The 26,655-nt window shown below is 45.1% G+C and overlaps 1 protein-coding gene across 1 annotated transcript in view; it reads right to left on the bottom strand.

Annotated features, from left to right (window-relative positions):
• Positions 1 to 7,229: 7,229 nt before the first annotated feature.
• The window catches only part of CLSTN2 (calsyntenin 2), a 483,511-nt gene continuing 464,085 nt past the window's right edge, over positions 7,230 to 26,655 (bottom strand). Inside the window, exons 13-17 of the mRNA XM_038571050.1 lie at positions 21,649 to 21,819; positions 21,039 to 21,184; positions 20,809 to 20,932; positions 19,920 to 20,104; positions 7,230 to 18,110 (exon numbers count right to left, since the gene is read on the bottom strand). Of these exons, the coding sequence (XP_038426978.1) occupies positions 17,910 to 18,110; positions 19,920 to 20,104; positions 20,809 to 20,932; positions 21,039 to 21,184; positions 21,649 to 21,819 (827 nt within the window). The 3' untranslated portion in view covers positions 7,230 to 17,909. The remainder of the gene's footprint in view (positions 18,111 to 19,919; positions 20,105 to 20,808; positions 20,933 to 21,038; positions 21,185 to 21,648; positions 21,820 to 26,655) is intronic.

Below are 26,655 nucleotides of genomic sequence, written 5' to 3'. Positions count from 1 at the left end.
TTTTGGAGTTCTTTATCTCTGATATGTTATTTTTTCTCTTTGTCAAGGGTCTTACTTATGTCCTCCACCCTTTTCTGAAGTCTAGTGAGTGTCTTTATGATCATTACTTTAAATTCTCCATCAGGCCTGTTACTTCTGTTTTGCTTAGATCTCCTGCTGTAATTTTGTCCTGTTCTTTCATCTGGTACATATTCTTCTGTCTCCTTATTTTGTCTGCCTCTCTGTGTCTGTTTCTATGTAATAGGGAAGTCAGTTACGTCTTCTGCTCTTGAAAGTAGTGGCTTTACGAAGAAGTCCTATGCCCTCCAGTGCATTTGTCCCCTGTTCACCAGAACTCGGTGCTTCAAGGCAGTCTTCTATGTATGTTGCTTGTATCCTGCTGTTGTGTCTAGTCACTTTTCTTTTCAGTCTAGATGTCTGCACTGACTCTCTGCCTGTTGTGGGCTGTGCTTGTTCTCTGTAGTGTTAATGAAACCTATGCAGGCTGGCTCTAAAAGGGCATGAGCACAGGAGAACTTGGGAGTGGGATGGTGGTATTATCAGAATTTGCCTTGAGAGGCTAGTCCAAAGCTGTGTCTTTGAAGCTCAGTGGCTGCCAGCTGCACAGCAAGAGGCAAGGGTGGCAGTATCTGGGGGTACAGTGGGCAGTGGCGGCTGTAGGGGCATGGCTTGCAGTGGTGCTTGTGTGTAGTACCTGGGCAGGGCACATGCTCAGTGTTGGCACTGAGCTCACTGAAAATTTTGCTAAGACTAGAAATCTTGGAGTGGGTGAGTTCTCAGAGAATACATAGAGGTAGGGCACATCACTAACAGGTTAGGTAGCAAATGTCTGTGGAGCGCTGCCTCCCAAAGGTGGCCCTGTGTTTATGCTGGGGGTGGTGGAGGAAAATAGTGCCTTCCAGCAACTTTGTTCCCACAACATGCTCTGAAATGGGAATAAACAGATCTTCCCCCATTTGCCCCAGGTGTTGTGCAAACAGTTGCTTCTACGTTGGTTCTCCTTGAACTGTTGTCTCTTTAAGGATGAGGGCCAGCTATCTTGCCCAGTTCTGAATCAGCTGACTTTTAAAGCTCCAGGTTCCAAGTTCCACCGTTATACCCTGACTTCAGCCCATCTCATTTTTCAAAGCAAGATGTTATGGGGATTTGTCTTCTTCATGTGGGCTCCCTGGTGCTTTCCCCTCTCTGTGCCCATAGCTCTCTCCCTCCTCTGGGAAGCTCTTGTTTGCATTTTGCCCTTTGTAACTTCCCAGATGCAGGTTCTTCTCTACACTTACTTGTGGAGTTTGTTCTCCCAGTCTTTGGGTCGCTCTCTGGTTTATTTACATGATGTGAGTGATATCTAGTTATAAAGGTGGGATGGGGTGAGCTCAGGGTCCTCCTACTCTGCCATCATCCTAAGCTCCCAGCACACAGTTCTGAAACTGTTATAGTAATTTTCTCAGCTGGAAGTGGATGTTCTCCAATGTACCTCATTGATACCACCCTTATCCTCAAGCCTAGACATCATATTTTGTCTTTTCTTATATGAACAAATGGAAAGATGTGGCAATAAAACTGGTACAGGCCTGCTGGACATACAAACAGGTTTCCCATCTCTGAAAAGCCTTTTCAGAGTTTCCTGGTAGTGGGCAGGCTTTCCCACTGCCCCTCTGTCAAACATAGCCTAAGTCAGAGGCACCTTATGTTGGAAGAAGCATGCTTCAAGTTGTGTTGTGGTCAAAACCTATTAGAACCAGGCTTTTATGATAACCTTCTGGCTATTTTAGAGAGATAAATTGCACCAGAGGGCCTTTTTAATCAAAGTGCTCTCCTGCCAAGTGACAGAGTTGACATATTTTTATAAAGTGAAAAGTTACTTTATCATTTATTAACAGAAGGAAAATACACAATGTCATTTTTCACTTTTTAAAATGTGTCCTAGAAGACTTGTGGCTGTCCATCACCAGTATTGCAGGTAAATAGCTGCATTTTTCAGAAAGTAGCCTTTTCTTTGGGATCACTTCCCATATCTCACAACCTTACCCTATGCTTAGTGAAGTGTGATGACCATGTGGACGAGCTCTGGAATGCAGAATTTTACACAGGAAGGACTGTTATATGTAGGTTGTGGCCAGCTCATTACGAGTATCATGAGCCATGCCATAGGCATCATTTTACTGTGAGATCATGGGACTCTCTTGGTGGATTTTGAGCAGGGGAGTAGCACAAATTTGATGAAATCTGAGCCCTTTTATACACACTCACTGATTCTCCATCAGGTGAGATCCTGGCTGAGTGAGATACTGTTTCAGGAGGTTGAATCATAGGAAGAGTTTTGGAGTGAAAGTTGTAGGGGAAGAAATGGAGAAAGGAAAGCAAGGTGGGGATCCTTTCAGATCTGTAGCCTATATCTATACTCAGGTCATATCTAGCCTATATCTATACTCCTTTCTGCTGGAGAAGGCACTGCCGGGAGGTATTTCTGGAAGCTTAGATTCTCTAGTATTCCCAACGATCCTGTTATTAAATACCTACTGCTTTCAACTAGCTAAAGTTGACTCTCATCTGCCGCTAAGAAACTTGACTAACACACTTCCCTTTTCTCTCTTCTCTCATCTTAATCATCACTTTAGGGAACTTTGGCCTTCCTAATAATGGCAATTCACCCCATGATAGACGCTCATAGCTCTAGGGAGGCTTCCTTTACAGAATTCATAATAAGTGCAATTGCACACTTATTTGTGAGATTCTTTAATAATTATTAAATAATCACTTCTGTCCTCCATTAGGCTACATTCAGTGAGGGCTGGAAGCTGGTGCTGCTGATGTTCCCAGTGCCTAGCATGGCATTTGGCACACAGGAAACACTATTTAAGGAGTTTTGGAACATCTTTGGACAATGCATAGGTGAATAAATGAAGACTCCAAATTTCTCCATGTTTCTAGGATTGTCATAGGTTCAAGGACATAGAGGTCTACAGAGACTATGGGGGTGCCTTTCTGGTATTACTGCTCTGGGAGAAGAGACCCACTTATCCACTGTCTCTGTATATTTCTAAATGGTTTCCTCTCTGGTTTGAGAGCTTATATATTTTTTAACACTAATTTTATTTTTGGAACTGTAGCTGTCTAACCAGGACTTCTCAGTTCCTGTTTGGTGTGTACTTTGGGACTGGTTGTAGCCCAAGGTGCTAAAAAAGGAAAATTGCATTCGTCACTGGGCTCGGGCACCTGCATGCTCTGCCTTTTCAGTGGTGACATTACACTCTTCAAGGCCCAGTTATTCCCTAGCAGTGTGGGTGGACTCTTGGTTCAGCAGCACTAGCATGGTATTCAGAATACCATGTCTGTGAAATCTTGGCTCTGCCACTCACCTGCAGGGTGACCTTGGTAGGAGACCTCATCTCTCCAGAACTCAGTTCCTTTATTTATAAAATGGAGATGAGAATGCTTGCCACATAGGATTGCTGGAAAGATTGTATTAGAAAATATCTGGGAAGTGCCTGGTCCAAAGTAATTGCTCAGCAAATCTTGTACCTCTCTCTGCTCTTTCCCTTTCCCCTCTTTCTGCACATGCCTACACTGAGGAGATAAAGAGGAGGGTACCCATGGAGAATATTGTCTAGGCTAGACCTCAGAACCATTGAATGAGTCAGTGAGTGAGTGCAGGAGGAAGGATGGAATGAACAATGGTGTGACCCCATTATCTATTGCTAGGGGATGTTGGAAAAGTAGTGGACATAGCTGTGATAGTGATTATTTAGTGAGTGCCTAAAGGGCTGGACATTGTGGCAGATACTTCACAGAACTTATCTGACTTAATTATCACAAGAATCCTTTAAGAGAGGTACCATTATTACCATTTTATAATCAAGGAAAGGAAAACTCAGGTGTGTGCATAGATGTATTTGCAGCTAAACGTGTGTGTGTGGTGCTTGTCTAACTCCCAAGAAAACAATAGGCATTCATGACATGAATGTGCAATTATTAAAGGGCTGTAAATGTTTCTGGTGATTAGAAAGGTAAAGATAGATAAAGTGGAGGGTGGAATGGGAGTAATGTTTTGGCACTGTAGCCCTGAGGAAGGGAAGCCAAGGTCAATTCATAGAGAGCTTCTGGGGCTACCTTCCTGTTTTATGGGGAAAAGAGAACTGGACTAAGGGTTCTGAGTGAGGTCAGAGGGTACTGCTCACAGGTCCTGGGAGCCAAGACTGTGAAGCTTCTGTGCACAGTGTCCTGGTGACATCCATAGGCACATATGGAAGCCTCTGCAGAGTAGTCATATTTAGGATGAAATTCATTGTTGGTCCAGGATGATTTCCCAGTGATGCACTGAAAAAAGGAAGAACTCTGGGCCTCAGCTTCAGGACCTTATCTCAGATTGATACCTTATGAGGTAAAGGAATCCATACTGAATCTGGTCTGAGAAATATATGTAGTACAGGGATTCCTGGGTGGTGCAGTTGGTTAAACATCCAATTTTTGGTTTTGGCTCAGGTCACGAGCTCAGGGTTGTGAGATCAAGCCCCTTGTTGTGCCCTACACTTAGTAAAAGTCTGCTTGAGATTCTCTCCCTCTCTCCCTACCCCTCCACTCATGCTCATTCATACTCTCTGTTAAATAAATAAATAAATAAATAAATAAATAAATAAATAAATAAATAAATAATATGTAGTACCAGTAATGCTATCAGATTATTAATAGTATATATGCATATGATTAAGAGTGTGTAATAATTATAATTTTGAAATTTAGGTATGCATAATACATTATTATACAGTATATAATTATAATTAAAATATACACTGTATTGCCATATACTATATTGATTACATATTATAATATATATTATGTAAAATATATATTAGGGCTTGTTAAGAACTCTCTTGAAAGAAAAAAATCAGAAAAATCTGGTAATAATGGGCAGCCATTCTTGCATTGACACAGTTGGCTAGAGCAGAGGGACAGTTTCCACTCTGGACTTGGCATGCATCTTTCTCTTCACTAGAGGCCCCATCTAGGTAGTGACACTCACTCGACCTGCTTTACTTCTGCAGGTATTTGAATTTGGCTTAGAGCACCACATCCTGTGATCTGTTTCCCTTACCTTTCACTCAGGGCACTTTATAATACATCAGGACATGCTCTGAGGGTGCAGAGGATGGTAGGATCACATTCCACTGGGGAAATCAAGAATGGTATCACTGACAAATAATGCAGGAGCTTGGGAGTAGGAACTCCTGTTAGGGATAAAATTTCTATGGTCTGATATATGGGAGGAGGGGTGGCATTCCAGGTAGCAGGAGCCACAGCAGCAACAGTGTGGAGGTGGGAACACTCACCATGGGTTTGGGAACACCAAGACATGGGACTCATGTTGGGTGACTGGGAGATATGAGGATGGCCCAATGTAGGTTGGGCCAGGTCATTAAGAAGAGGTTTAATTCAGTTCAGTTTAATTAATTCCCTCTGAGCCTTTCTATTGCGGGCTCTGCACTAGAGTATGAATATGGTTATGATTGAGATGAAACCTCTGCCTGAGACTTTTAGCCATAGTTTGGTAGTTTAGAAACTGGTTTGTTAAAAAAAAAAAAGAAAAAAAAAAAAAAGAAACTGGTTTGTTGGCATATGTAAATTTTTGCATTGGACCCTCTATCAGGTTAACCCAATATGAAGCCTATACTCAGGCCTGATAATCCAGGACTCTTTAAGTTTAAAGAATGGAGTTCATTTACCCTAAGGATGAGGAGCCCCTAGAGCAACAGGGCCTTGTGTAGAAACGGTAGGCTCCCAGAAGTTTCTGTAGCCTGTTAGCCTGGGAAGCCACCTCCCAGGGAGCTTCTGCAGTGTGGTCTATGGCAAGCACAGTAACTGAGGAGGGAAGAGGGCAGGAGGCTGCTGTGGTGCTGAGAGATGAGGGGATGTTTTTGAAAGAGATGAGAGAGAATAGGCACAGAAGGAAGATGAGGAATCTGTCAGATACAAGAACAGGGGCCAGATTTCTTTGGGGAAAAAGAGAGTGGAGAGGTCAGGGCTCTGGTAGTGAGCTGCTACACTGGGCTCCAGGGAAGCTCAGGGTTGGGGCATGGGGAGGTCAGTTGGTGTGTGTGTGTGTGTGTGTGTGTGTGAGACCAAAGTGAAGATGGAAGGACAAACAGACAAAGCCTTCCTCGGCTCCCTGCTGGCTCTCTGAGGTGTAATACAAAAATACAGCTCGGTGCAATATAAACATGCTGTCTTAACCTCAGGCAGAAGAAATCCTTCTAGGATGTGAATGATCTGTATCTGGGAGAAGATCATGGTGAACTAACTCCTTGGGGCAGAAGGATGGGCATGGATTTTAGCAGGACACCAGGGACTGAAGGAAAGATGACAAAGCTGCTCTCCAAAGAGAAAAAGAAAGTTGCCTCTTATTTCTGAGAAGGATGATGAGGGAGGAGAGTGGGGGGGGGGGGGGGGGTAGGAAAAGGAAGGGCGGGGTGGGGTGAGCATGCAGGTGGCACATGGCTGGGGGAGGGTAGCCAGAATGAGTTGAACAAATGACAGTGCCTTTTGTGATAAGTGATGGCTGTGTGTCATGTACAGCGTGGCTCCTCTTCATGACCCCAACACTTCTAAGAAACTGTTTTTGGCTTTTTCTTCCTTCTCTCTGGATTTTTCCTCCCTCTCTCTGACCAAAGGGCAGGCTTACCCCCTGGGTCAGGCCAATATGAAACAGGAAGGCAAGACAACTGTAACTGTAACTCCACCTAGGGAAGTGCTCTGGAGCTCTACCAGCTATGGGTGGGGAGGAGAGCCCATTCTCAGTGGGCTGCAGGGGCGAGATGGAACCTGGGTGTGAGGGAAGGTCAGCATGCAGGGGGCAGGAAGGGATGGGCTGGGAGAGATTCAGAGCTTTGCTCAGTCCCATCTGCCCTTTGGCAATGCCCGTAGCTCCAAAGATTAATTAAGACCAGACACAAAGGGCTCCAGCACTTGTAGGCACTAAGTACAGGAGGCTTGTCTTTGTACTGGTTTCCAGTAACAATGCTGCAGAGTTGTATTCTGGGTGTAACAGGGTACCCTAAGGGAGGCCTGACGGGGGCCAGCTTGCCATGTTACCACCCCTCATGTCCCACACCCCTCTCTTCCCCATGCAAGGATTTAGGATAGAGCTCCAAAGAATGTTGACCCAGCTAAGCAGTTCTCGGCACCTTGCCTCATCAAATAGTCTGAAGGATAAAAACTCTCAGAGGTCATCTTTACTGTGAAATTCTAAAATCATATTTATTCACCAATTCACAGAAAGTGTCGTAACGACCACCAGCATGAATCAGTTTGTAGGCATTTACAAGTCAAGGCTGAAAATAAATATCTGTCTGTGTCGAATAGGCATTTAACAAATTACTTGGAAACTGCAAGAATCTTAATTGTTAGAAATGTAAAGTTTGTGACTCAAATATGGATAAAATCACAGTCATGGGAAGAAGCCCAACAGATTCCTGTGGTGGTTCTTATTTTCTTCCTATATCTTTATATACATGGAGATTCTCAGCGCCCTTCACTCTGCATCAGCCTGAAGTGGACAGGACAGCTCAATTAGGCAGGGACTAGATCAGGGGAGGGGCTCATAGGTGTAGGGAGGAGAAGGGGCATTTTCTCTGGTCATCTGTGATTGGGCAACCTCATTCATTGAGCAAGATGATAAAGTGCTCTCCTGAAATTAAATTCTATAAATGCATACAGTCTAACAAGATAGTCCAAAGTTTGCATTGTTTCACATCATACACACTAGTATATTTAGCAAATAAACACATTTTCTAGACTAAAAGGAGTCAGTTTTTTGAGGCAGCTGAAAGAGCTCAGAGGTGGACATGTATCAGGTATACATACACGGGCCCACCTGTTGAGGTGGCATCTCCAGATATGGGTGATGGGAAGAGCTGAGAGAAGAATCATTAGACCTCTGAGACTGGCTGAGCCCAGAATCATTATATTTAGTTCTAGAATTGTACCCGAAGTTGGCACAACTCCACAGCATTGCACAAGTGTTTAGGAAATGGCAGAAGCAATAGGAGGGGAGCCCTCAGTCCTGTTCCCTGTAGAAATAGCTTGTTAGGTGTTATGCAGATGAGGTCTAAGTGATACAGACCCACTATGTGCAGCGTCCTAAGTGATATAGGCCCACTCTGTACAGCATCCCGGCAAGAGCCAGACCCAGTGCCTGCAGCCAGCTGGACATTGTTCTGAATCTTTGAATTCATGCAAGCTTCTCCTCAGCCGAGGTGTAATGATCTAGGAGGGGGATGTGGCTGACTTGCTTCCCTGTGGCTCACTTAATTGGGTGTATAGTGAGTACTGAGTCCCATGTAGCGACAAGTTGGACCTTCCATTTTCCAATGCTTACTAAACTCCTACTATGTGCCAGGCACTGTTCCCAGTGCTCTGAGAGCTAAAAGTAAATGAGAACAGTAAGAAAAAGTGTAACACCCAAACCTGTGCTTCTAAGGAACTGAAAATGTGTTGGGACCATTGACATCTTTATATCTTACTTATTTCTGTATTTTATGCATATGACGCACATAATTGCTGCCCTTAGCCTACTTTTCCCTGATAGCTTATATTTAACACATTAACTAATTTTCCAAGTGAATGTCCCACCAAGTCATTCTGAATCTTACCTTTCTGACATTATAATGTCCATGCCGATAACATAACACACCTAACTCTAATACCTATGGATATCTTTGAAAACAACCAACTTCTACATGCAGTTTCTTTTCTAAATTCACTGGCTGGTTTTCTTCAATTTCCTTCTCTGCTGTCCAGCTCAGGGCATCAACAACTTTTTTTTGGAAGCCACCGAGGTCAGGCTGGAAGCAATCAGGTGGATTGATCCATTGTGACTAGTTCAATTAAGAATGAAATCACCTTCGAATAGGTCTGACTTTGGAGGCATTGATTTGATTGCCTCAGGGTCACATGGCCAGGCTTCCCCATAGTTTGCTGAAACTTGGATACAGCTTTCAGTATAGAGCAATGCTCTGGCTTCCCAGGTGAGGGTGTTCCTGTTCCGTCACTCTTCTCTAGCCTCACCTGTTCCCTCTCTAACTCTGAGTCAGCTTTCCCGTCAATCTCTTTTTTTGCCTTTTGAGTGATCAGCCCTGGATATCAAGTCTAACTTCCTAATCTCCAAAAGGCTTTTGCCTTATTTCCACCACTTGAAGTTTACAAGCAAAGATGTGCATGCCATCTTCTGAATCCTGCACATTGATGGCTCCTTTGCAGACAAGGGAGGAGCTAAGGGGTATATTCCACATTGCGCAGGATGGATGGACTTTTGTCTGCAGGGGTGTGCACATTACATTCCTATCTGTGACCCACAGGCCCAACCAGAACCCTTTCTCACAGAGGCCCCAGTGAACCCTTCCTAAGGCAGCTGTCTCCTGGCCCTTCCCCTCCCTTTTTCAAAGAGGCTGGACTCTAGTAGCTGAGACCTGCAGTTGATTCCCTGATTCTGCAAATAGAGAAAACCTATGGGCTCTTTTCTTTGGTAGCTCTTTCTGCTGGGGAAAAGAACCCTTACCATGAGTGTGTGTGTGTGTGTGTGTGTGTGTGTGTGTGTGTGTGTGTGTGTATGTCCCATTTATGTTCTGAAATGCTCAGAAAAAAAGGTCTGGATAGCTGAGATGCATTTTCATTTCAAGATAAAAGCAAACAGATGTTAAAGTCGGCATGTTTTTGTCACCTGGGATTAATACACACTGCCTGCATTTTGGCTCTTCTCACCTCTATTGCCCTCTTTTCCTTCGGCTGTTGGGGGTTGAGCTTCATCTTGATGGATCTCTGCATCAAATCTGCTGAAAGGAGCTGCAGAGTAGCACAAGACTAGGGCGATTAACAGATTAGGACGTCCTCCTTCCTGGGCAGCATCGTGACTCAGGACCTGAGGATGGAGCAGGTGGGCTTACCAGTGCCCCTCCAGCTGCTCTGGGCTTAGGGGCACCTTTTAGTGAGCTAGCAAGGGGCCACTCTCCAAAGAACTCCATTCTTGTTCTTTTCCTGCCCCTAGATATACTCCTACTTCTCCTTGCTCTGATTTTATGAAGGATTCTGACCTATATACTAAGAGAAAAGATGGAGGAGTCTTTTTCTATGGAAGCATCTTAATTTTTCACATCCTGTGCATTTGCTGAGGTTAGGTGATCTCTGGTATTCTGTTTAATTCACCATTTATCAAGCCCATGCTATGGGCTATGTGCTGTGATAAGTGAGTGACACTTCTTGCCTTGATGAGGGCCTGTGACAGCAGAGGCGGCAAGAGCTGAGGGGCCATACAGCCTCACACAGCCATGTTTTCTGGTGCCTGGTCAGGGTCCCCAGTGGGTGCAACTGACAGTCCTCATGGAATGGGACTCTGACTTGAAATGGATCATCTCAGTGGTCCAGACGTAGCAGCACCTCTTTGGGGCTTAAAATGGGAGGGACTAGCTGATATTGGGACGCAGTCCTCCCCTGTTTCTGACAAATGTAAATGACTAGTATGGCTTGCACAGTGACATATCTTGGGGGTCTCCTCTGTGCCCATTCTTCCCAATAAATATCCCTCATATTCTTTCTTTCCACCTGGTGTTCTGGCTAGATTGGAGCTCCTGACCCTTCTGTCTGACTGGATACAGATATAAGCTTCTCAATGAGAACAGAGCCCATCCTGCTCCCAGAACTACCTAAGGCCTCTCCACCCACGTCCTGCCATCCCATCCCTTGTCTTTTTGTCCCATAGGGGACTTTGTAATAAGTGACTTAACTTCAGGGAAACAAAATTGTCTTAAGGTCTTGGGAGAGAGATGTCGCATCAGAGACCAGGCTGGAGAAGAAAATTCTTCTGGACCTAAGTGATGTGAACAGGAAGAAACTTTCCTTTCACCTCTTGGGTCTGCTCTCTCCTTTGCTTCTCACAAACAACTGGCAAACCGTTGGTTCTTTTTAGCACAATCTAATGTGTTAGAGATGGTTGTTCTTGATATGGTCACTGTGGTCTCAGGGGATTGATTGACCATTTAATCAGAAGACCCTTCCATAAACTAGGCTGGAGACATGGAGGTATCCTTGAGGGCATTTGGGGGAGGACTCAGCTAGGACAGGGCTGACAGGACCAGGAATGTGCCTTTGATCAAGAGGGAACTGGGTTCTTAGAAACTATACAGCAGGTGCCAGCTTTCCAAGGCCATGTGTCTGGGTTCCCCTCCCTCCCACTCCTCCTCTCTCCTCCCACTCCAAGGCCCAGTGTTCCAGTTCTCTGACTCCTAGTCTCAGAAACCCTTACATGAGGACAGATTCTGCACCACAGGTAGGTGTGACTGATAGAATGTCAACTTGTTTCTCCCGAAAGGTTCTAGATCTTTGCAGAGTTTAAGCCATGAATCAAAAACCTAAATCAATAATTGGCAGATCTTTGGCTTCTGGGAGGTAGGGGAAAAGGGAATTGGTGGAGACTGGTACCTTTGCAGGTCTTAGAGATTTGAAGACCAACACAGATTCCACCTGTAGAGAATGCTGCAGGTTTGTTTTAGGTTTTGTTTTCTACTTTTAGTAACATCCAGAATGAGTTACTGCCCTTCCAAGAAAAGCCATTCATTCTCCATCCAATTTTGTGTTTGGATTGTGACGCTGCATGACCCAGTCATATTACAGAAGGCGCAGCACCACAGTAAAGCTGGCAGTGTCCTTGGATGACCCCACGCCACTCTCTGTAGGCCCTGGTGGCTCCACAGCATAGATGCTCTGTGGGGACCAGTTCTCCTGGTGATGTAAGGACACTGCTACAGTTTAATCATTTCCTCTAATACATGGCCCTTCAGGAGGCTGCTTATATATGGGAATCTGGAAGGCAGTCTCCTTAGGGATGGGTGGCCTCACTACAGCCTCCCCTAGACTATGTGTCTCTCTAGGATTAAAGGGGCCAGACCAGCAGGAGATGGATCATGCCCTAGGAGAGGAGTGGAGTTGGGACGTGGCCCAAGGTTCCTTAAAATCACTGCTTCAGGGATGCCTGGGTGGCTCAGCAGTTGACTGTCTGCCTTCAGCCCAGGGCATGATCCTAGAGTCCCAGGATCAGGTCCCACATTAGGCTCCCTGCATGGAGCCTGCTTTTCTCTCTGCCTATGTCTCTGCCTCTCTCTCTCTGTCTCACGAATAAATAAAATATTTTTAAAAAATATCACTGCTTCAGGGAGTATGGACTAGAGTCTAGAGGGCCCTACAGGGTTCATAGAATGGTCTGCTTTGACTCCTTCTCTTCTCACTAGTAATTGACTCTCTTATCCTATTAATCATCTCCTCCCAGTGCCAGTGAAAATTATTCTCATACTCCACATCTGTGGTTTTCAAACCTTAGAGTGCATCAGGATTTGAGAGCCTTGAAACATACACCACTGGGTGCCACCCGTGGTTTCTGATGCAGTAGCTCTTGGGTGGATCTTGTGTATTTGCATTTCTCACTCATCCCTAGCTGATGCTCTGGTCCAGGGCGCTCCTTGGGAATCTCTGCTCTACAGTGTCCTGTGGCCCTTAGCAAAGTCAAGCCCTTCTTCCCTCCTCAGCTCTGACTTCAGGCCTCAGAGGTCTTCCCTCATGTCATGCTTTTCATGTCTTTGAACTTGGCACATACCAGCCCCTGTATCTGGCTTACTTTCCAGGTCTGCCTGCCTGCCATTCATACGAAAGAACTTCCTTTGTAGTTTCACGGATTCTCAATCATCAGCCACGTGATATCCACCTTGTGGGCAGGGTGACTTGCTTTCATCCATAAGTGACCTGGGTCAGGCTGGGGAAGAATTAGGAACATCTAGGAAAGCACTGCCTGCCTCCCTAGTGCTCTCCTCCGCTGGCCTTGGCAATGTGTGTGAGGGCTCCCAGAATCACACCTGCCATGTAACTTAGGGTGGAGAACTGCCAGAGCAAGTTACTCCCTTCCCCCAACTCCAAACTTCTGTCTGCATCAGTCTCCACTGCTCTCACAAAGGAAGCCTGCCAACAGTTCATGAGACCGAGAGACTTCCCTGGGCAGGGCCACACCTCATTCATCTACCATTCCCTCATTTCTGGCACGGGGCCTGGCACACCATGGGTACTCAGCAAGGATTTGCTGAATTACATTGAACGTAGCTGCAAACACAGAATCCCATCTGTTCACTAATGGCATCCAGGGAATGTCTGATTGCTTTCTGGGGTGCTGGTGGAGATAACTTCTTGTGTCTCTTTGTACCTTCCTGGGATAGAGTCAAGTGTGACTTCTAGTCCACAGCCCTTGTAAAGCCAACTTCCCTTTGTAGTTGGTGCCAAAAGGAAAACTGGAGCAAGATCTATAGAGTAGGTACAGAATAAATTTATAAAATAAAGTAAATAAAGGCAGGGAAATGAAAGTGCTGGAGTAGACTTTAAAACTTTCACTGTTCATTTCCTTTGCCTACAGCTGGGCAGCAGAAAGTGATTACATGAAAATTAAATTGTGCCAAGGGCTTTGGCTTGTCAGCCTCGATAAAAGTCTGATGCAGATAGAGGATCCTGTACCGTCCGTAGCCCTCCAGAGTATTTCACGGAGGCTTTGTGGATACCCCAAAGGCCCAAGAATGATCCTACCTGAAAACCATCTACTTTTCACTTGTAAATTCTTTCAAAGAATTAAACTCATGCCCTCACTTTTTTTGGTAAAACTGATTTAGTTAATTTCAATGAGAGGATGATTAAGAAAAAGTCCTCTTTTCTTCCTCTTGCTAATATTGAATTATAGAGCCATGAAGAGTGCTAATTTTGAAATGTGCTGGGTAGGGCTTTCTACTGATTATGTTGCTATTGATTCAAACAGTCAAAAGTCTTTAGGATCATTTTTAGAGCAATGGTATGAATAGAGCCGAAATGGAAATCAGTCTGAGATAATGAACACCCCTGCTTAGAAATCATTATGGGCTGAGTCATGCTGGGAAGGCGCTGTGCCTGGGAGTTGTCCCTGAGCCCAAGGGGGTTAGCACTCAGTGGTCAGTCAGTTTGGGCACTCAGGGCTTGGAGTTCTTGATGAATGCTTATCTGCGTTCAAGTCAATTTGACGGGTAGCAGGTGTTTTTTTGTTGTCATTTTCTTGCTGGGACATGAACATTTAAAACTTAATTAAGGGCCGTGGAATTGTTTGTAGTTCATTTTGGAGGCAAAGACCCCTGGGTGGATGAGGAAGGGTCTAAGATAGCAATTTACTTTCTCTTGGTAAATAGAAGGGCTGCTTTCCTTGAATGTATGGTAGAGGTATGCAAACTGTGACCCAAGGCCAAATCAGGCAGGCTGCTGGGTTTTGTATGGCCCATGGGCTCACAAGAGTTTTTAAAATTTTAAATGGTTGAAAGTAAAAATTGAAAAAGAGTAATAAAATTTCATGATATGTAAAAATATGAATTCAAATTTCTGCTCTTTTAGTATTCATAAATAATTTTTTTTGGAACATAGCCATATCCATTCATTTATGTATTGTCTGTGGCTTATTTCATGCGACAGTGGCAGAGTTGAATACTTGCAACAGAGACCATATGCCCTGCAAAGCCTAAAATATTTACTATCTGGCTCTTTCCAGATAAAGTTTGCTGACATCTGCTGTATGTACCGGCATGGAGGACATTGCTTCCCACTAGGAGCCCTCTTCCTGGAGGATCTGTGTCCACTAGGTATTGCTACCTGCAGAGTTGTGTAGTCTAAACCCTGCTTGATAGGATGATTGAGAACATTTAAGAAAATGATAATGAAATAAGATCCCCTGAAATCATATTTTTGTTACCTACTTACATTTGGGCCTTGGTCAAATTCAAAGCATTTGATTAACCTACTAGAATTACTTTTGTTATTAAGACAGCTGACCAACTAGTTGATTGCTTTACTCCATTGGGCAGCTCAGTCTGTATTGGCCTATTCCATTTCAACCTCCTCTTCCTCTCCCTCCCTGTCACCTGAGTCACTTGAGAGGTTTCAGCCTATCTCTTTCCCAGCTCCAGAGAGCAAAATCTGGTCATCCTCTTGGCAAGATAAGCAATGGTCTGGCCTGTGGCCAAACTGGTCAGCTGTTCCTCTGGGATATGAGCCTGCACCTGCTGCCTCTGATGTCTGGATGAGAGGCTGCATGGTGTACAGGCCATCTGGGAGTTCTGGTTCCTGGATACCAGCATATGGAGCCTGGAACATGCTGGGCTGATTGATGACATTTTTCACTTTATTAGAATATCTGGTGTAGAGCAAGTTAAATTACTACTCACCTGAATGGTCTCTGAAGCTTCTGCTACTTCTATATAACCACTCCTTGTTGAGTACGGCTTTGGGAACATGATAAATGCCCATTGACCCAGCAGTATTTCAAGTGTCTCATCTTTTGAGCTGACACACAGTGTGACTTGGCACAACAGTTGATGGAGAGGGTCCTGACTTGTTGTTCCCATTGTTTCTCTACATCAATCCAGTCACAAATGATTCAACTCTGCATCCCTAGCCAAGTGCCACTTTCACCTGCTCCCTCCGCCCCCATAATCCCTAAATTAGGGCCCAATTAGCTTCCTCAACCAGAAGTGATACAGCCATTGGAGATAGCCGGAAGGCATGAGTAACCCCTTCTCACCCCAACCAAACTGAAAAGACTGTGTAAAGACTCAGATATTTTAAATGTAAATCCGATTGAAAAAGCACTGGTTGTGATGAGCACCAGGTGGTGTAAGTGATGAATCACTAAATTCTACTCCTGAAACTAATTACACTATATATTAACTAGAATTTTAAAAACTTGCAACATCAAATTTTATCTTACGAATAACAAAAAAAATTGAAAAACCATAAATTTGGTTTTTACTGCCATAATTTTGATAGAATTCTGTTAGCTCCTAAATGCCCAACTGGAGAATCTTTTATTTAATGAAAGGGATTATGGAGACTAAGCAGTGTTAGAGATTTTCTCCTTGTAGCTGTGCAGACACAACCTGATAGAGCATTTTGCTTGGGAGAATTCACCCAATCTTACTCAGCTTTAGCATCTCCTAGGGCTGCTGGTTGAGTGCTTAGCACATAGTAGGTCCTCAACAATGCTTGTGAGCTGCATAAATATAAGTAGAAGCAGGGTTATGGGCACTGGACCAAGAGTGGCAGGTGGGAAGTCTGGTCTTGTCTCTACCTCTGAGTGACTCTGAACAAGATGCTGAAGCTATGAACTTCAGTTTACTCAAAATAGGCCTGACAATAGGTGTCCCAACTCCCTGACAGAGTTATGGTGAGGCTCAAAGGGGGGGAACAGAGTGCAAAAATCACTTTTGATGGTGGAAAAAGCTGCATCAGGTAATTTTCTTCAATCAGAAGCTTGCAGGGGCCTCTCATGGATCCTCGTTGGGTGGAGCTCAAACTAGAGGTCATTCATGATGGTCCCCCTTAAACTCTATTTTAGTGACATGGTGAGTAGAATGAACAGATTCTCAACTTACTTTTGAACCTGAATGCCCCTGTGACTAGGGGCCAGCTCTGTGCCTCTGCCAGTATGGGATGAACAACAGGGGGAGGGTGGGAGGACAGGGACAGATTGTCTCTGGCTTTATCCTTTGTACATTCAAAACAAAGACGGTCTCAGAGCCTTGTGGAAGTCCTAGAATGGCCCTGTTTTTGCCTGCTAATCTCTGGTCACAAAAGAGCACAGACAAGTTACTATAGCAACTGTTCTCTCCTTACAAGGTGTCCATGTTAGGATGGAGGTGGAAAAGATTTTATTGAAACAAGAAGAAAAAAATTAGATTTTCAGATATATTTGCCCTCCACCCAAAGCACTGCTCCTTTTAGAAGAATACAGCAGCAGCTGTTACTATCACAGATATGCTCCTAATTCCTAACATTCAAATCTCCAAACTTTCATTTTAGATTTGGTGCAGTTCATGCTGGTTCTAATACATCGGAGAGGGATGAATTTGCTCAGAAGGCAAAACAGTGTGAAACAGGTGATGAGGGACCCTCAGACTAGATGCTGAGAGCCTTGTCCACCTCTGGCTTCCCTCTGGCTGGGAAGACCCCAGCCACCCCCATCTCCCAGATCTGTGCCCACCATAGTGCCCAGCTGCTCATCCTATTAGCCCTTCCTTCTGGTCTCTGGCTGCAGGCTTGTCACACTGTTGCTTGAGGCAGTACCTCTGCAGAGTGCTTGCTGGTTCCTGTGATGTCATGTGGTGGCAGCCTGGTTGACAGAGAGCTTTGGCTGGGGCCCAGGCCCTGCTGTGGCCAAAGACCTAGTCTTGGTTTTGGACTTTTCATCTAACCTTATGTGACCTCAGAAAGGACAAAGGGAAAGGCTCTCCAAACTGGGGAGAGCGAATGTGTGCATGTGGGTGTGCGTGCATGTGAACCTTTCCCTATATGTTAAATCTGCCTCAACAAAGACTTTCTTTTAGAGTATTAAGGACTGAAGACCTCTTACGTGTGAAGTCTGACCACCTCGCCCACGTGAACCCACCTGAAAAGTCAGGTGAGAAGAACCTGCTGGTCTGTGTGGAAGGGGAGACGGGGTCAGGTGCACGCACAGTGAGCTGGAACCCAAGGGCCCTGGGCACAGGGAGCCCGGGGGAGGTGAGTGACATAAAGGCTGACTTTTTCCTTGCAAAGAAGAACAAAGGCAGAATTCTGCAGATTGGCTGACAGGATGCTAGGTGAGTCCAGGGCAGAAGTAGGGGCTACAGGGCAAAGTCCACCCTGAAGTCTCCACTAATGATGACCCTGGGCTTCTTGGACCCTCCCTAGGGAGTACCCAAGGAATAAAGGGTGACTTCCAGGACGCTGGGGAAGGCCTGCCCAGACTTGTCATAGAAATCAGAGGCGACAGGTGATAGACTCAGGCGTATATCAGGTGGGGCTTACAAAAGGGACACTGGGTGGGCACAGACAGCTGGGCACTAGTAGGGCAGGGCAGAGTCGTCCCACTCCAGCTGGGCTTGCCTGGCTCCACTCTGCCCATGTCTGCCCTTGCCCATCCCTTCCTCCTCCTCTTCCTCTTCGCTGTCCTCTGAGTCACTGCTGCTGGAGCTCATGTCTTCCTCCACTTCTTCCTCCTCCTCCTCAGTCTCCTCTTCCCCACGCCCTGGTTCTTCATGTTTCTGGATGTCGGGGAGAAAAGGGACATGCTCATCAGGGGTTGAGCAGAACCCACTTTGGAACTTACATGTTTCTCCCTCCACTAAGGGAACATTTCAGGCCCTTTGAATTCCTTTTCCTTCATGTTAAACCCATGGGCCTGGGGACAGGCGTCCTGGATGTGAGGTCCTCTGGTGAAAGGCAAATCAGAGGGCTAAGGACGAAGAAGAAATAGTGAATTCCAAGACCTGGACTCAAGGTAAATGGTGGGTTTTAAACACAAGATATCAAAGCCAGTCCCTTCCATCACTGAATGAGCCGTTTGCTTTCTGGCGTTCCTGGCACCTGTCTGTATGGAGCTAAGTCTTAGGTGTTTGCTTCTCAGTAAGAGCATGGCATTTACACTTACAGCCCATTTCCAGGTGAGATTATATTTGCTGGGAGCAGAAGGTCTTCTAAGCCAAGACTCAGGTGTGTTGCTCCTCAGAAATATTCCTCTGGGAAGGACAAAGTTCATGGTCCTCATTTTCCATGCCTCCCCCCTCACCATCTTTTCCAGTTCTATTCCTGTCCTACCCCCAGCTAGGTTTTTGGTGATTCTAGCAAAATCTTAGTTCTGGATTTATGTTTTAAGGTAATGAAACAGCCGTAAGATGCAAGTGCCCTTGTGTGGTTGCATCCCCTCCCTGGAGCAGCTTCTTTTCTACCTTACCCCACCCCCACCCTAACCCATTCTTCAAAGCCTTCCTTAGGCTAACCTCCTGTGGGAAATCTTTCCTGAACACTCCAGCCTCAATGGCTCTCCCTACTCATGCTTCACTGATGGCTGGCATTAGCAGGTTAGCCCCTCAGTGAGAACACTCCTGCCAGGACTCTGATCCAGGCACAGGGGCTTGTTTCCCACAGCTGAGGCTCAAGTTCTCTGAGGTGGAAATGCTGGTGTCCCCAACTAGTACACACAGCATTCTATGTACAACCTATGCTAGGAGAAGGAAGCTGAGCATCAGCCTGCTGGCTATGAAACTGGAGCATGAGGCCAACTCAGGAGGATCTTGGGGACCCAGCTGGGACAATCTTCATTCCTCAGTGACTGTTGATCTTCCCCTGCTTTTCTAGTCCCGCCTCTACCACCACCCAGGACCCATGGGCAGCCCGCAGGGTACTTAGATATTCATATGTCCAGACCTGGGCCTTAGACCCTCATGGGTGGATGTTGGAGGTTGCTGGCTAACTGAATATGACATTAGGGTCTGGCAACCTTGAGTTGAATATTGGCACTGCCATTATCAGCTATATAAGTTTGAGCACTTTGACTTTCTCTCGGAGTTGGTTCCTACCTTGGGAAGTGGGATGGTGTATACAGAACACCCTGTGCAGTGTCTGGCATGATGAGGGGCTCTATGAAGGGCAGCTATTGCTGTTGTATTTTTGTTTTAACCTATTCTGAGCCTTTAAGTGAGCTCTGTAGGCAGCACGGAGCAAAGCCATCTAATTTACACTGTTAATCAAAAATTCAATACTGAGTCTTTAAGTGTTAGTCAGCTCTGAGTTAAATACTATGGGGGAGGCAAGGGATAGACACCACATGGCTGTGTGCCTTAAGAAATGTCTGGTTCTGCTTGTAGGGTGAGAGCAATTCACACATTTTTAAGCACTGAATGCAGCTGGTGGGAGAGTATGGTCCATGCAGGTGGAGTGGGCTGAAGGTGCTCAGAGAAGGCAAGGGTCAGTGGGGCTGGGCTAGTTGGGGCAGGGCTGCCAGCACAGGGAAGATGGAGCTGATGGAGGGGAAGCCTCCTGCCCCAAGATCCCAGCCCCTATATGAGGATCACCTCCATGGGGTTGACTGTAATAGTGAGCGCAGAGTCGTCCCAATCCATCTCCGCCTCCTTGGCAGCCTCCGTCTCTTGGGTGAAGTGCTGGTGGGCAATCCGGACCCGGTACACGCCCATGGCCACGACAAACACCAGCATGCATACGGAGATGATGATGACCACTGTGGCGATGCTTGGGACCACTGGAACGAGGAAGGAATCCACATGATGTGGTGAACGGAAGGACTAGCTCAGTCTTGGGATGGAGTATGAATGAAACATCCACGTGCAGGCTAAAACCTGCCCTACTGCTTCTCAGTTGTGGAACTCTGAGCCAGCACCTTACTCTGTATGGGCTTCATTTTCTTCATCTCTATAATGGATTGAATAATTCTCACCCCATGGGTAATTGTGAGGAATAAAGCAAATGATTGATGTAAGTTCTCTTCTATCTTTTGCTTTCCCCCTCAAATTCTAGGGCGCCTTCCACTGAGAGCCAGGCACTGTGGAATTTCACAGGGACTAACACAGTGCTCACCAGACAGTAATACAAATGGCAAGACTGGAACTGAAGTAAGGTGTGCAGGTGTGTGTGTGTGCGCGCGCCCATGTGTGCACTTGCATATGAAGAGGCTCAGAGAAAGTGGTTCTGAGGCCTCAAAGGACTTGGAAGACTTCACCGTAGCCCTTTGTACTGACCTCTGTTATGCTAGATAGTGAATCTTTCCCTGACTAGCCCTCTACTGAGTCTGTGAATATCTCAGAGGCAGGACCCACATCTTTTCCAGTCCTGGGTTCCTCTTTCATTTCTGGGCACCTATGGCTGCTGCACCATACCTGTTAGTGGATGGTCTTGAATCACAATGACTGCCTGATATCCTGAGGTCCTTCCTCCCAGGCCACCTACCTGAACTGCGCTGGATGCTACTCTGGGACTCAGGGTGGTGGACAGACTGCAGGAAGGGAGGCTGCACAATAAGGTGGTTGACGTGCTCCTTGTCTGAGACTCTGGCCTCATGGAGGATGCTGACCTAGGAAGAGCAAGGAGAGGTGCTGCTGACCAGGAGTGGCAGGTGGGCCAAAACAAGGAACAAGTGATAACTCTGAAATTCCCTAATGATGGCAGGACCCACTCACCTCCAGGTTGAACTCATTGCTGGTATAACGCCCGTTCAGTTCTGAGCACTTGATTCTGAACCGCCGAGACTCAAGGGAAGCTGGATGCCAGTTGCGGTAGCGGATGTGATGCAGTACCTGTTCATAGCGGCTCATGGAGCCCACACCTGTGCCAAGAGACCATCCCTGTCATAAGAAGGTAGAAGATGGGGGAGGTAGGATGTGGCTGCTGGGACTTGCAGTTCTCTTGAATTTGTCTAGGGTAAGAACTTGAAATGTTGTTTAGGGGCAGACAAATGTATGGACACAGAAGGAGCCAATTGAACTGACCCACAGGATTTTGAAATACATTAGGCTCTGACCAGAATGGCCTCAGTCTGTCAAATGCTGCTATGAAATTTGCTGAGGTCAAACAGTATAAGAGAAAGCATGCACCTACTTTCTACAGAAGAGGTCCTCAAGATGCTGGAGTAGCTCAGTGACGGAGAGGCTAGAAGTTCATGCTCTGAGGTCAAGGATCCCTACTCTGACCCCTTCTCCACAGGTGACAGAGCACCATCATACTCATGACTCCAGCATGAGGGCACTCTGAGAGGAGAGCACCAGGTTATGCGGCACATTGTGGTCTCACCGTAGATGGAGTAGCCTGCTGTGGAGTTGGTGGCATCCAGGTGTCGCTGATGGAGCTCACTGTGGTTGAGCTCCAAGCACTCCTGTCTTGGGTCCAGGTCCCCTCCAAGCACCAGAATGTCACAGAAATCTAAGTTGTGAAGCATTTCTTCTAAGACTGCTGATTTGGGTGCTGAGGGAAGACAGACATATGGGAAACACAGGCATGAGGACAACTCAGACAGCAGGCTTGTGTGTCACCTTCCTCCTCCATGACTGCATCCCAGGGTTAAAGTGGGTCAGGAGAAGAGGCTGTGTTATCCCAACCACCACCTCCACAGCTCAGACAAATGCCCTGAGGTTGGGTGGCATGGATTTCTGTGAAGAGCATGAGTAGTCAAAATATGTGAATTTGAATACCAGCCACTAAGATACTTATAGGACTGGAGAAACTACCTACCTCTCAATTTCCTATCTGTAAAGAGGATGAGGGTCTTGAGAAGTTTGAAGACAGACCTAGTGTGCTCAATAAGGGATATTTCTCTTTCGGGGACAGTGGTAAGTGCCCTTCTACCATGCTCTCCTAGCTTTCCCCATGTGTTCATGGTGTATCTGTCATCCCAGCAGACCCTGAGGTTTTCAAGTGCAGGGGCACTGTTCTTATTTATTTCTTTCCTTTTTTTAACGACCAATTCCTCAGTACTTAATCCAGTGGCTCATATGGAGCATATTGGTACACACTGCACAAATGGAGAAGCATTATTAATATGATGAAACGATTAAGTAAACTGGTTAATTGACAACGCTTTGGTCAGTCTAGCAATCCTGGCCTGAATGTATGACCCCAATTTTCCCAAAGGGATGTCTGAGTGACACATTGACAGTCCTAATTTAAATTGATTGGGACTTCTGTGGAATATGGAGGAGGAGGAGGACCCTAAGCTTACCTCATCCCATGGAGATACAGCATAGAAGCAGCAGTTTGAAAAATGCCTGGAGTATATGGGAGGGAGGTTTACTAATTTCAGAGCATGTGCTGAAGGGACAGAGATTATTGGGAGACTCTTACAAGAACAAAGGAACATGTAGGCACCATTTCCCTCCCCTGCTCCGCAGCCTAGACACAGACACCTGAGGGAACAAGCACAGTGCCCACACATGCTACCTAACTTGTTAACAGTGCAACCATTCCTAGGTTCTCCTGAAGACATGCCCCTTTCAGCCAGGCCTCCACTCCAGGTTCCTACTCACAGCAAACTTGCATAAATCTTCCTAAAACCAAGGGGCCTGCACCAAGTTCTCCTGCTGATCAACCCCCTCCAATATGATCTTGGCCAGAGCCCAGCCAAAGTGGTGCCACAAGCCCGGAAGTATGCAAGCAGCCCTAGAAGGGACCAGCACTAGTCAAAAGGGATTCCTTTCCTGGGGAAAGGGGATGATAACACATACCCGAACTGCAGCCCCAGCAGTATGCTAGGGGCAGATATCTGGTCTGACTACAGGCCCCACCCACCAACAAAAGCTTCCTAAGGAACAACACAGGAAAAACACCTGCAGCTTGATGCTACTGCATCTCTGGCAAATGCCTGGTCTGACTCAACTCAAGCCCAAGGCAGGCCCAGATTGGCTAACACCATAGGGACCAAACCCTGCCCACAGCAGGCAAAGAGAGTCGTTGCAGACCACTGGGCTGAAGGCAAAAAGCAGTTCATCCACAACAGTAGTTCACACACAACACACACATAGAGATGCTCCTGAAGCGCCAGGTTCTGGTGAACAGGGGACACTGTAGGGCACTATAGGACCTCTTCATAAGGCCACTACTTTCAAGAGCAGGAGGCCTTGCTGACTTTTTCAACACAGAGGGTTAGACAAAATGAGAGGAGAGAGGAATGTGTTCCAAATGAAAGACCTAAACAAAAATGAAGAGCAATATCTCGGGTGTAGAATTTGAAGTAATGGTCATAGATACTCAGTGGACTGGTGAAAAGAGTGGAGGACCTCAGTGATATCTTCAACAAAGAGACAGAAAACAACCAATCAGAAATGAAGAACCCAATAAATGAAATTAAAAATATATAGAGGTAATACATAGACTAGAGGAAGCAGAATGGATCGACAATCTGGAGGACAGGATAATGGAAAGCAATCAACAGGAGAAAATGAACAAGAGAGAGAATAAAAATGAAAAGAGACATAGGGAACTCAGTGTTACCATCAAAGATAATAACATTTGCATTCTAGGGAGCTAGAAAGAGAAGAAAAAAGGGAGCAGAGAATTTACTTGAAGAAATTACAGCTGAAAACTTCCCAAATCTGGGGAAGGAAACAGAAATCAAGATCCAAGAGGCACAGAGGGACCCCAACAAAATCAAAACAAGGAGGTCCACACCAAGACACAGAATATATGGTGAAGAATAATGATAGAGAATTTTATTTAATTATATTTTAGAGACAGCATGTGAGCAGGAGGGGAAGGGCAGAGGAAGAGAGAATTTTAAGCAGGTAGCATGCTCAATGTAGAGCCTGACCACTACCCTGAGATCAGGACTTGTGCCAAAATCAAGAGTCTGATTCTTTTAACTGAGCCAACCAGGCACTGAAAAGAGAATTTTAACAACAGCAAGAGAAAACGGTTACATATAAGAAAACCCATAAGGATACTAGCTGATTTTTTAGTAGAAAGGTTGCAGGCCAAAAGGGAGTGGCATGATATATTCAAAGTACTGAAAGGAAAAAAAAATTGCAGCCAAGAATACTATATCCAGCAAGGCTATCATTCAGAAGAAGGAGAGATAAAGAGTTTCCTGGAAAAACAAAAGTTAAAGAAATTTATGACAACTAAGCCAGTCCTACAGAAAATGTTAAAGGGGATTTGCTGAGTGGACAGAAAAGACCATAAGGAGCAAGAAAAAAAAGAACCATAAAAGCAGTAAAAATAAGTTATTCATGAGTATCAGTCAAGGGGCTCACAAAATAAAAGATGTAAAGTATGACACTATATACCTGAAATGTGAGGGTGGGGGGATAGGAGTAAAGAGTGAGTTCAAACTAAAGTGACCAACTTAAATTAGACTGCTATATGCAGATGTTATTTATAAACCTAATGGTAACCACAAATCAAAAACCAGAATACATATGCAAAACATAAAGAGAAAGGAATCCAAGTATATCACTACAGAAAGCCAACAAACCATGTGAGAAGAGAGCAAGAAAGGAACAGAGGAGAACTACAAAACCAACCATAAAGCAAGTAATAAAATGGCCAATTAGTACACCTATCAATAATTACTTTAAATGTAAATGGACTAAATACTCCAGTGAAAAGACAGAGTGAGGGAATGGATAAAAAAGCAAAACCCATCTATATGCTGCCTGCAAGAGACTCATTTCAGACATAGAGGCACATGCAGATTGCAAGTGAAGGGATGAAAAAGCATGTATCATGCAGATGGAAGTGAAAAACAAGCCAGAATAGCAATACTTGTATCTGACAAAATAGACTTTAAAAAATGGACTGTAACAAGAGACAAAGAAGGACATTCAATAATCACAAAGGGACTAATCCAACAAGAAGATATAACAATTATAAATATTTATGCACCCAACATGGGAACACCCAAATACACAAAGCAGCTAGTAACAAACATAAGGGAAGTAATCGATAGAAAGATAATAGCAGGGGACTATAATACCCCACTTACACTGATGGATACATTATTCAAACAGAAAGTCATCAAGGAAACAGTGACTTTGAATGACACATTGGACCAGATGGATCTAACAGATATATTCATCCTAAAACAGCAGAATACACATTCTTTCAAGTGCACATGGAACATTCTCTAGAATAGATCACATATTAGGCCACAAGACAAGCCTCAGCAAATTCAGAAAGATCAAAGTCATACTGTGCATCTTTTCTGACCACAATGCTATGAAACTAGTAACCAACCACAAGAAAAAAATCTGGAAACACCACAAACACATGGAGGTTATATAATGTACTACTAAACAATGAATGGTTCAACCATGAAATCAAGGAGGAAATAAAACAAATACATGGAAATAAGTGAAAACAACAGTCTGAAACCTTTGGGATACAGCAAAAAGTGGTTCTAAAAAGTAAGGTTTTGGGATCCCTGGGTGGCGTAGCGGGGATCCCTGGGTGGCACAGCGGTTTGGCGCCTGCCTTTGGCCCAGGGCGCGATCCTGGAGACCCAGGATCGAATCCCACGTCGGGCTCCCAGTGCATGGGGCCTGCTTCTCCCTCTGCCTGTGTCTCTGCCCCTCTCCCCCCCCGTGACTATCATGAATAAATAAAAATTAAAAAAAAATAAAAAGTAAGGTTTTAGCTATACAGGCCAACCTCAGAAGGAAGAAAAATATCAAATAACCTTACACCTATAGACTTAATGGAACTAGAAAAAGAACAACAAAATCCAAAACTAGCAGTAGGAAGTAATAATGATTAGAGCAGCAATACATAATATAGAAACTAGAAAGAACATTAGAACAGATCAATGAAATCAAGAGTTGGTTTTTTTAAAAGATCACAAAAATTGATAAACGTTTAGTTACACTCATCCAAAAAAAAAAAGAGCTAAAATCAAATCATAAAAAGAAATAACAACCAACACCACAGAAATACAAAGGTTTATAAGAGAATATTATGACAAATCATATGCCAACAAATAACCTAGGAGAAATGGATCAATTCCTAGAAATATAGAACATCCCAAAACAGAATCAGGAAGAAATAGAAAATCAGGAAGACATAGAACATGCCAATTATCACAGTGAAATTGAATCAGTAATCAAACACCTCTCAACAAACAAAAGTCCAAGACCACATGGCCTCACAGGTGAATTCTTTTTTTTTTTTTTAAGATTTTATTTATTTATTCATTTAGAGAGAGAGAGAGAGGCAGAGACATAGGCACAGGGAGAAGCAGGCCCCATGCAGGAAGCTCGATGCGGGACTCGATCCCGGGTCTCCAGGATCACGCCTTGGGCTGCAGGCGGCACT

The sequence above is a fragment of the Canis lupus genome, chromosome 23, assembly GCF_011100685.1.
Source record: "Canis lupus familiaris isolate Mischka breed German Shepherd chromosome 23, alternate assembly UU_Cfam_GSD_1.0, whole genome shotgun sequence".
Taxonomy (NCBI): Eukaryota; Metazoa; Chordata; class Mammalia; order Carnivora; family Canidae; genus Canis; species Canis lupus.
This window is presented reverse-complemented; position numbering and strand designations above follow the sequence as displayed.